The 12,408-nt window shown below is 33.3% G+C and overlaps 1 protein-coding gene across 1 annotated transcript in view; it reads right to left on the reverse strand.

The window, feature by feature from the left end:
* Positions 1 to 11,820, reverse strand: part of LOC125658913 (N-acetylated-alpha-linked acidic dipeptidase 2-like) — a 56,993-nt gene extending 45,173 nt beyond the window's left edge. The window contains exons 1-3 of the mRNA XM_056149694.1: positions 11,070 to 11,820; positions 5,201 to 5,489; positions 629 to 751 (exon numbers count right to left, since the gene is read on the reverse strand). Of these exons, the coding sequence (XP_056005669.1) occupies positions 629 to 751; positions 5,201 to 5,489; positions 11,070 to 11,428 (771 nt within the window). The 5' untranslated portion in view covers positions 11,429 to 11,820. The remainder of the gene's footprint in view (positions 1 to 628; positions 752 to 5,200; positions 5,490 to 11,069) is intronic.
* Between the last annotated feature and the right edge of the window lie 588 nt (positions 11,821 to 12,408).

The raw sequence follows: 12,408 nt of genomic DNA on the forward strand, positions 1-12,408 counted from the left end.
ATAATTTTGATAGTCATAAGTAATTGGAACATATTTATTTGAATTCGGGTATCTTAATAACAAAAAATAAACTATAAAAAAAAACAAAAAAAACACCAAACCACTGCTTTTTGTAAATTCGCAATTTTGGAACGCTTAAACATTTTTGTGTTTAGTTTGTGACAAATTCAAATAATCATCAAAACCTGCATGTACAAATTATCGCCAAACTGCAGAAAACACACCACAAGGGGGATAACACTAACAAACATTCATTTTATTTAGAGGAAGGCACTAATGCGAGCTAGTTACTGACTTCATCCAACTCAGATTTGTTATTTTTTTTAAAATCACAAAGTACAATTCGGTTTGCCTTGACAAACGTCTTTTGTGAATATAAAAAAAAAGCTTGAAAACTTTAAACTGATAACTCGCAAACATTGCAAAATTTGTTTCTCCAATATATACACCCTAGATTTCAAATGAAATTAGTGCACCGGGGTCACTGTCAGACTGAAGGAACACAATTTGGATTGTGAAAACGAAGTGATATAACAAACAGTCAAAAAAGATGAAGTTGGTACAATGTATGAATTTCTCATCACGCTGCAGCAGACAGGGTGTGTAGAAGATATGATTTTTAGCTCACCTTTTCCATTATGGTAATCTCTCCCATTTTCAGTAGCAGGACACTATCTTTCAGTGTAATGTTGGCTGACTTCACAAGATATAAATCTTGTCTTCTTCCATAAAAGCCATACACAAGATTTCCCTACAAATCATAATTTTATCAATAAAACTGTAAAGTAATGTATGTATACAGCATTAATTCACAATTATTGCCAGTGACCAATTTTCTTTAATGCATTCGATTTAATTGAGTCTTAAAGCTCTACTCGAGACTATAACTACAAGAAGCAGTGCCCCTCCAAATATTACTGGAAAAAATGTTACAAAATTTATCTATTACTGCAAGAAAATCATTCTAGTCATTATTCAATGTGCATTGGATTTTCAGTCTAACTTTGAAATCTGTCATATATGGCACAATCAAACTCTATTTGTTTTTCAATGAAATCCTTTGAAATTTTATTATGTGTATGATTATATCTTTGAGATCATTAATTGATTGGCATGGTCAAAATCAAAATTTTGCACATGCATGCACATCATCAGTGCTTCATTTTGATTGGATAATACAATAAGAGGCCCATGGGCCTAGAATCGCTCTTCTGATACATTGTAGAACAGGCAAAAATTCTCACTAACCATGATTCATCAATTAACAAAGTTTGATGATGTTAAGTCAAATAGTACCTGAAAATTTGAATGTAACTGTCCAAAAGTAGGTCACGGTGACCTACTTTAGGTCAACACACTGAAGACTCAAGATGCATCAACTGACAAGTCAAATAGTATTCAAATATAGTCGTCAAATTCCAAAAGAAGGCCACAGTGACCTACTTTTTGGTCGACACACTCCAAAGACTCAAGATGCATCAACTGACAAAGTTTGATAATTGAAGTCAAATAGTATCTGAAATATTCAGATATCAACGTCAAATTCCAAAAGTAGGTCACAGTGACCTACTTTTTGGTTGACACACTCTGAAGACTCAAGACCCATCAACTGACAGAGTTTGATGATTGTAAGTCAAATAGTATCTAAAATATTCAAATATAATCGTCAAAATCCAAAAATAGGTCACGGTGACCTACTTTTTAGTCAACACACTCTGAGGATTCAACATGCATCAACTGACAAAGTTTGATAATTGTAAGTCAAATAGTATCTGAAATATTAAAATATAGCCGTCAAATTCCAAAAGTAGGTCACGGTGACCTATTTTTGGTCATCAAACTATGAAGACTCAAGATGCATCAACTGACAAAGTTTGATGATCCTAGCTTTCATAGTGTCCAAAATATGCATCTAAAATTGAAAATGTGAAATTTGAATGTCTGCAAAATTCAAAAGTAGGTCATTTTGACCTACTTTAAAAAAAAATGTTTTGAGGCCTCTAGATGCATCAACTTACAAGGTTTGATGATTCTAAACCTCTCAGTATCTGAAATAACAACCTAAAATGTATTCATAAATGATTAGCCTTAAAATTCAGAGAGTAGGTCATGGTGACATACTTTTTACATGATGCAGTTTAAGGTCCCATGATCCATCAACTGACAACTTTTGATGATCATAGGCTCAAAAGTGTCCAAGATATGCATCAATAATTACCTGCGAAATTCAAAAAGTAGGTCACCATGACCTACTTTTGAAACAACATGATATTAAGTCCTAAGATGCATCAACTGACAAAATTTGATGATCCTAGTCCTTATACTAAGCAAAATATCAAAATTTTAACAAAACAAAATTTAAGGTCAACTTTGAAGTGACCTTGAGACCACACCCTTTTCCCCAGGATAATGCCTTGAACAATTTTTTTTATCTACAACCTATCCTCATTCTTATGCATAAGTTTGGTGATAATTTGCCCAGTGGTTCTTGAGAAGAAGATTTTTTCGCAACCACTACTTTTGTTTGCATTTTCCTAATTATCTCCCCTTGTTAAAGGGTCACAACCCTAGTTTTAGTACAAATGAAAGCCCTTGGGCCAAGGATACCCTGTGACAAATTTGACAAAAATTGGCCAAGGGGTTCTTGAGATATAGCCCTTTTTCCAAAAAGTTGACGCACACTGCACGCCAGACATATGGCCATATGATTAGCTCTTTGAGCCTTCGGCTCAGAAGAGCTAAAAATGCCTGCAACTCTCTTGTAAGTAAAGGGAATAAGATGGTATTCATAGCATAGGTAGATATTTCAAATATCTATATAATGATGTAAAAAAAATATCTATAATAAGAAATTGTTTGAGTAAAGGAAATTTACTTTCACATGTTTTAAGAAGTGTGATACTACCAGATTGAAAATTATAAACAGTTTCAAAAAATGCAAGATACATTATGTGAAAATCTAAGTGAGATTAATTTGATTTAACTTTTCTTTAGAATGTGAGATATATTGAGATTATATATACACTTCAGGGTTCGAAATTAACTCATGTCCGAAAGTCCGAGACTAGTAAAAAATGTGTCGGACTAGTGAACTCTCTATAACACTAGTCCGTACGGACTAGTGAAAATCCGGAAATCAATCTTGAATATGGTAAAGATTTTTAGCAAGATTTGCCCGAGTCTCTTAAATGTTTGAACTTATGGTCGATTGATTACCTGCATGGTTAAGTGTTTGCGTGACTATGACATCCTGATCTTCCAAACACATGGAGTGTATTCGAGACTGCCGTTCTTCGAACGTGCACAAATTGTCAAATTCCTGCCGATTCTGAACGCTGAGTACACATCACGAGAACGTGTTCTAGGTGCATGAATTGCAAGTAGTGTGATCTGAGAACATGCACGTTTGTGCGCACATGTTCTCGTCATTCGCGACTCTAACACAGTAGTTCATAACATTATAGCTCACGACGTGGTCAATCGAGTGAATTTTATTTACTTTATTGATAAAATTTCAAACTTCTGTGGCTCTAAGATCTGAGCACCAAAACAACAGGAACGTCGATCTCGAACCCACTTATGGATGTTTATAAAAGGATTAACTAGGAGGTTAATATTGTATGCTTCTGAAGATCTTGAATGCGAAATAAAATATGGTGGTTTCTTTCCTCTCTAGGTGTCAGAAATCAAATTGATTGCAACTGTGATGTGTTTGGTTTCATTAAATACTGTTGAATAAAATGAAGATCATTTAATATGATGTACTGGATGGACTAGTGAAATGCTTTGCAGACTAGTGAACATCAACAGTGACTAGTCCGTACGGACTAGTGCTTGAAAAAGTTAATTTCGAACCCTGCACTTAAATTTGATTGAGATAATGAGATATACTTTTGAGATTTCATCAGGCAAATGAAAATACCTTTGGAATCATATGAGAACATTGGAATGCTATGAGGCAAATATGTGAAAATTTATCAAATCATGAATGATTTAGAATTGTTTTCGAATTATTAGAGAACATTCTTGAGATTGTTGAGAAATACAATTAGAATTGATTGAGATGAAATGATGAGATAATTATTTCTAACATTTTATCAGATGAATGAAAATTCTTGGGGAAATTTGATAACATTCATGAGATTATTGAGACCTACACTCATGATATTACTTTGTAACTTTGTCCTTATGGCTGATACTATCACTTCACTTTATAGTTTTTACAGTTTCTCTGAGTGGTATTGTGTGGTAACATTATGTTGAGGAAATACCAAATGTTATTCTTCTTAGATGTCATTTACTAAAAAACGTGTATTTTTCACATATCAAAAACAAGTTTGTAATTTAATTATTCCAGTAAACGTTTTATGCATAATATGTATATCACTGCAAAATGCGGTCATTTCATTAATTTAATAGTCCCATTACGTTAGGAATCATTCTTACAATAAGGATGGAACTAGATCAAACAATATAAATTGCTATTAATAAAACATTTTCATTTTTCCATTTCATGAAAAATATTTCATAATAGGAAATCCCCATCTTAAATACTAGTATAGCAAGCATTTATAATGATCAAAACTTCCAATATTTTATTCTTTCCTTTACTTAGCAATTGCAGCAAATTATTGAAAATTTTGTTTTGATATGATAATAGTATTATCACTTGTATATCCATACAGAATCATTACAAGCCAAGTCAAATGCTTCTCAGTACTTTCAGTACTTTGATTCAGAAAATAAAATTACTATAACTTTCTAATCAAACACTAAAATGAATTCAAATTTTTGCTGTTGGATTATGATATGAGTGCCTAATGAATGATGGCAACAAAAATTCTTTAATCAAATTCACATGCGCGTAAATGTGTGTGCATTGTAATTTTTGACAAAATCAAGTATTGATCGACAATATTTTTAAACACTAAGAGTACCGCGAACAGTACAACATAACACCATTGGACCTGTAAGCATGCACATTACACACTTTGAACTGATATCATACACATTCTGATTAGAAATTAGCCTTAAAGTATAGGTCATGGTGCACCACTATACCTGACAAGTGAACTGATTATGTATTTCTCTGAGAAGGAGGTTGTAACAAAATGTCAGTGCAATATCTGCATCCATGATGAGAAAAAGTCAAGAAAACTAATTCACCTACTTTTAACTTTTATAAAATTAAGAGCCATACCATTACACTGCCTGGGAAGGCTAGTACAGGAGGATCTTCTTCTGTCTGCTTAAGGCTACTGTGCACACCTGGATTTGTGATGCCAATATACTTCAAAGTCAAAATCTCTTGTCCATTTTCTGTCAGAGTTATTGTTGAAGGATTATCTGGATCAGGGGTTACAACATCCACATCATATTCAACAGTTTCCACCTTATCCAAACCGGAACTCTTGAAATGCTGATAGATGTAATTAACCAGCTTTTTATCCAGTGTTCCATCTGACTTCTTTGTGTTCATTGACATTTGTCTACAGATATTCATGGAAATGTTAAAAAGTAGTGCATATATTTCATTTCTGACAACAGTTTGAATTATACTTTAACTACCTATCACTGTGGTAATTGTAAATAATATTTTCTTTCTGGGTTAATATTTGAAATACATGTATCAGAAAAATATGTTTAATAATTTTTATTAATAGAATCAAAATTTTGTGAATTTCTCAAAAATAGTTCCAATCATATGTATTACTACTTTTGTGGAAAATCAGTTTATTTTCTCCCTTTATATGCAAAACTATGCTTTATTGTTGAAACTATTGCAAATTCCATGGTCTGGCACGATGGCAGGGGGATAAAAAGACACTTTCAGATTTATCTTCCATTCTGCAAATTGCCAAAATGTGGCCAGAATTTTACTCTTGAGACTTTCCCATTTAATGATATATGCTTCTTAAGAGATACATGCACAAAGAGAGCGTTGAATCAGATCATGAAGTGTAAATTTGTCCCTAGTAATTATGTTGAGAAACCTAGCTTTAATAAACATATCACTTTTAGGCTTAGAAGAAAAGGTGGTCTATTAAGTGAGCTTTTCAGAAATATTATATGGTTCCTAACAATGAACAAAGTAGAACTTTTAAAATTATTTTCACCACAATTATGTAACTAACTGTCATAACAAAATACACAATTTAAAAGAGGGTGTTGAAACAGATAATCTAGTGTCAAAGACAGTTTATTAACAAAGTCTTGATAGGATTTAAATCCTTTTTTGATTTCTTTTATCAAAAATTTCACACCAATACCATAAACCCTACAAAAGGAGTCTGTTATCCTACCATGTTTGCACTCCCAATTTTAAAAAAAAATGAAGGTGAGGCATGTCTCAGTTAATATGAATCATTTATGCCACTGAAGTTTAAACCTGTGCAAAAATGTAAAGCAAAGTGACTTCAAAGAAATTTGTTTCTATTAAATTATATTGATTAAATCATTCTCAGTCTGTTCCGAGCTTTATTTAGCACCTGGTTGACTGAATGTAAACTCCAAATATAACCATTAATTGCTATTAGTTACTTAATTTTAATTGTTCTACAATGAATATTTGATCCCAGTACCACATTTTCATGGAACGTCACCTTTAAATCTAAAAGGATTTTATGAACTTCCTTTGATAATAAATTAATGTAGTCTAAAAATTTCAGTATATAGAAAATAAGTGTCTCGCTTCACATTTTGCCTTTAGCACTTCATAAAATACCTGTAACTGTGCTAAAAAAAAATTAACAATTAAATCTATAATGCTTATTGCTATGTTCTACATAATTTTATAACTTCAAAGTAATCAAAAAGATCTACCATGTAATTAGCAATATCCCCCCTGATAGTAAATCGGGCAACTTATAATGAAGCGCAGTAGTGCAGTTCTGTACCTTATTGGAAATAACACTGAGGTTGAAAACCTACAGAAACACTAGTATGCCATATAAGCATATTAAAACAAAATGTGTTTGTGAAACATATGACCATCATGTAATCTCCAAAATCAAGGCCATGGGATTAAAAATTTTGGCAAGAAAAGAATGGTCTTAAATTGATCTTATCAATAATGTAAGGAATACATGTAAAAATATGAAGCCCTAGCTATTACCATCCATTCATAAGTAATGACCTGTCCAAGGTTCAAGTTTTTGCAAACAGAAAGACAGACAGACCAAAAACTAAATGCCACAGAATTTCCTATTACATACAGGAACATAAAAATTCAGCTATAAATAGATGAAATGTACTTGAAAGTCTAGGACTTGATCATCTATTGACCTTACTGAGGAATTAGAACATATGATATCACCATACATTGCTCTCATAGTTTGAAATTTTTTTATATGTTGGTTGGTTGTATATTGTTTAATGTCCCACTCGAGAGTTTTTCACCCATATGGAGACATCACCATTGCTGGTGAAGGTCTGCAAAATTTAGGCCTATGCTCAGAGCTTACGGCCTTTGAGTGGGGAAGGGGGGGGGGGTCTAAGGATTACCCCATTTAGTCTCGTCTTACAATAAGCAATTAATGTGCTGAGGACTGCCCCATGATCCTTTTTTACATGTGGTCTTAAAGGTCAACCTGTGATTATATATTACAGATCACTACAGACACTGTTAGATCTTCTTCATTTCAATGATAAATGCTATATGATTCCTCCTCAAAAACTGACTATATATAGCCTCCCACCCTAATTCTCAACATTCTTTAAATCCTAAGACAGAACTGAAGGGGGGGGGGATACATTTCTCCTCTCCCATTCTAATGGCCTCCAGACATTACATTATACATAAAATATGAAAAATCTGACTGCTATATACTTGCATATGAATGATCTTCTCCCCCTTCCATAACTAAGATAGTTGTATGGGGAGTGAGGGATGTACTAACTGCAGAACTGTAATCTCTGATCCATCACAATATTTTTTCAGAGAGCTACAGTTCTGTAACTAAGGATGCACATGCACCACTTCTTGAAAGCCAGAACTATAAAGTACTTGATCCAGAGTGCATTCAGTGCTTGAACTTCATCCCTCCCCCTGCTGACATGAACCTCTCATATTATCCATTCATATACATGGGAGCCTTGATAATCTGGATGCCATTAATTCAGATGCTTCACCTTCCAGACGATTTTTCTGGGGAAAAAAAACTTTTACATGATATTTTGCATCATTAATCCAGAAATTTGCCCAAATCCGGATGGTTATTTTTACTACAAAACATTAAAATGCCTTAAAAATTGCATCGTTAATCTGGACAATAATTTGTTGGGGAAGGTCTGTTTTGGACAATTTTAGCAAGGTATATGTCAATTATAAAGAAAACATAACCCAGACTAATAGAAATGATTTCCTGTACCCTGTTAACACCTTTCTAGAATTAAGTGGTATATGACGATATGTCAGCATGCGCCGATCGAGACATCATATTTACAACTTTTTGCGTATCATATCTGTATTGCGTGTTGAATTTTGTAAATAAATTTGTAACATATTATTTTACAGTCTTGATCAATAGCAGGTATTAATAGATCAGACATTATTATGCTGTGATGATATATTTTATTGAACTCATCCATGAACTGATATCGGCTTATTCAAATCAAAAGAGCCATGTATGCACATTTTCACACTGTATCTGGATTCTGGATTGATTGAAGTGAAATATATATGTGCATATATAACAAGTTATGCCACCCATGTAGAATGTACCTGTGTACATGTAGAATGTACCTGTGTACATGTAGAATGTACCTGTGTACATGTAGAATGTACCTGTGTACACTTGATTCTTGTTACGATGTTGTAGAGCTTTATTGTTTTGAAAATTTTAAATTGGGTAGAAGTGAGAAAATTACCATTTTATTGAGATTATGACAGTTAAATTTTGTAGTCACCCATAATTTTAGTTTTGTACAGTTATTGTTATGTCAAAATGATAAGTGTGTGTGGCTAGATCAAAATGGTAAGTAGTTTGTAACTAATATACCGAGCTCTAGAAGAATTTGTCCCCCTGATATTGGCTTGGATAATTATCATGAAATATAAACTCTGGCAGGTAGAATTCATAAAGATCATTTTTATAGCTGCTAAACCCGTGAATCCCAACAGATGAAGATGGCCAACTTCTTCAAGAAATAAAATTGTGATGAAATGTGTGTTCAAAGAGCAAAATTATGATTATGTTAGTTACTTAAATAATTTACATATAGTGCTTCATTATTTATTTTAGTGCATGCGGTACAGATTTGTATAGTTGTTTGTAGTGCTACATGAACAATGTAAGCATTGGTAAATACACTGTACATGTATATTTCAATGTATTAATAAGTGCTTTGAACTGCATGTAAACAGGGCTCGAAATTAACAATATGCCCGTCTGTTCGTGACTGTATGGTTAAAAGTCTGGCAGACTGATCAACATTTGTTTTAGTCAGTCCGATAGGACTAGTCAATTTTCTAAAATGCCATTTTGGAAAACCTACTTATTGAATTGTAAACACGCATTTGGCTCCTCTGTAGATATCACACGATCCCAGTTAGTAAATATAAATCCCACACAAGTGTTCAAATATTGTCTGAGGCATATTGAGTTCAATTCCATTATTCAATTTTAATGACATTAGCGAAATATGTTAATTATATCTAGAAAACTCTGGTGGACTGGTAAATTTTTCTGTGGACTAGTTGAAATTATACCTTAATAATATCAGTCTGACTGGACTGGTGATATAAAAAGTTTATTTCAAGCCCTGGTAAATGTTAACATTTTTATGATTTATTCAATTATGAAAGCAAATAGTTAAATTAAATGATAAAATGTGTTTAATTCACTACACATCAACAGAGTAATCTGATATTGGCTACATATATGAAGATTTAAAATATGTGATTCAGTTATCCAGACACTTCATTTATCTGGACAATTTGGCTGCATGGGAACCATTAGTGTCCAGATTAACAAGGCTCCACTGTATTTCACCCATCTTCTAAAACTTACAGGCTTCTCCTTGCTTCCCTTGCAAAATCATATACCCACAATCTCTTGACAATCTACTATAGTACTAGTGAGATTCTTAAAAATTCATATTATTCAATCTTGCCAAAAAACCTGGAATCTAATGAAGCAATAACTCCTTTCAAAAAGACAATGAAGTCTTGTCAGTTTTTTCATAACTTAGAAAAGCACAAATTTGTATACATTAATAAGCTTTCATATTTTGTTAAAAGGATTTTAAAATAATTTTCAACAATTCACAAAGGAAAATTCAGACAGGCGAGGAAAGTTAGTTGGACCAGTGCACACTGTCACTGCTCTACAGATAGCTGACGCACAATAACAAACCTTCTGTAAATGCCGAAAGCAAGGAATACAACCAATTAGCGTCTAGATTTCTATCACAATTTATAAATTTTGTTAATTATCTGATTTCTTTTATCAGATGATTTTTATCCGATAATATAACATTGTATAGGGTTCTTTAAATCTCTGATCATGATCAACTGTTAACACCACAATTGTGCAGAGGGTACCACGTGTAATTTATGTCAATACAGGTAATGGAATGTTTATTGGAGATGTTTCGGAGTCGATTAATAGTGTCTACAAATTTACAAAGCACTGAAAAACTTAATTATATATATAATGCATGTATAAATTTATTATTCTGTGTGAAAAATTAAAGGCATTTAATATGTATTGCTCTTTGTTCAGATAATAAACTAGCTCTGAATTATTGTACTATGGAAATGATCATTCAATGCTTTTGTCCTATGACACCTTCTCCCAGTAAAGATGCAACAGAATATTAAACATGCTTAGTGTACTTTAAACATACCCAGGTGACACTCTATATATGATAGTTTAACAGTCTATCAGTCTGTATGCAATGTCACAGTCAGTGTGATGTAATATTAATACTTCCTGGATTGAAATAATGTGCATTTATGAGCGTTAAATTTAGCTTGTACTACCATAGATCTGGTCAACCCTTTCCTCAACACCTGTTGTTAATCTCCGTCAAATCCTTAATTCCTAATCCACTACCATTTAACTTACCCTGCTGTGTCCATAACTCTTCTACCCGACATAAAATACATGACATTTTCATGGACCATTCCCAGACGTTCTAGGCTAAACCCATCAGTCCGAAATGTGTAGTCGCAGGGTACGGTCTTGGAGTCGGAGTAATTTTTCCCATCCCGGATGTAGTATCCCACAAATAGTCCGACAAGCAGAAACACACTGATGATTAAAACAACCAACGAGAACGTCCAGGTGCTGACACATCGCCCAGGCGCGGGCTTCTGGGCGCCGGGACCACTGTCTGAATCATACAGACGACGGACATCGTTTGGATCCACCGAATCAACAGAATTCCACGATCGAAACGACTTCATACTCTTCGGAGTCGCCATTTTCAAATAAATCTTTCCGAAGTCATTTGAAGTGTTTTCACCTGAGGGTATTTAACTAAGTTCGCGGGGCGGTATCAGAAGTTGTAAAATCTAAGAGCAGATGGCTCGTGTTGACAAACTTAGGACTCCAATGACAAACCTGCCCGAGGTGGTTTTTTATGATAATTAGATTTTTTACACGGGTTGACAATGGTGATCATCGACAGTCGTGAATTTTTAAATTATGCAGTCATGTGGGATTCATGTGCCAATTATTTTTAAAATATTAGAGAACAGATTTAATCACATTGATATATTTATTTATGCCAACACTTTAAACGTTTCTACCATCCATATCTTTGAAATTATAACTATTTCCTGGACTGTGCGTTTCACTTTTGTAAGTTCCAGGGGCCTTTTTTTTTTTTTTTTTTTTTTTATTTAACTGCGTCATTGCTAGCTTGTGTACGGTGGATCTCTACCTATCTGAAGATAGTCAGAAGATTATCGTCAGCTGATGGTTTTTTATGTTGGTAAACTTTTATCGAGTACCAAGTGATTTGGTGCCGAGCGAAGCGAGAGAAGTTTACCCTTCCGTATTTTTTTAAAAAAAAATTATCCTTTAATCAAGATCATCAATTTTTATCTTGATTGGTGCAATTTTGTATAGGCCGGGTTTGATAATTAGTGCCCTCAAGGGAAGATTACCTGTATTCAACAGTGAGTAGTTTCCAAGTATTATTAAGTTTTTTGCACACATTCAACAGTCTGTTCAATAAATCTTCATCCATGTTTTAAAGGGACTGGTTCACGTTTTTCGAAAGAAATGTTTTTAATGTTAAAAATTAACGATATAGCTTATTTGATATTGACAACCAAAATTTGGACCGTCTAAATGCAAGAATAAGAGCAATATTTTGTCTTTGACTCTGTGTTATGTAAACAAAGACTCGAGTCTTTTGATGTAACATTAATTTTGTAATTCAAAACATCTTCATTTC

The sequence above is a fragment of the Ostrea edulis genome, chromosome 9, assembly GCF_947568905.1.
Source record: "Ostrea edulis chromosome 9, xbOstEdul1.1, whole genome shotgun sequence".
In the NCBI taxonomy this organism is placed as follows: domain Eukaryota; kingdom Metazoa; phylum Mollusca; class Bivalvia; order Ostreida; family Ostreidae; genus Ostrea; species Ostrea edulis.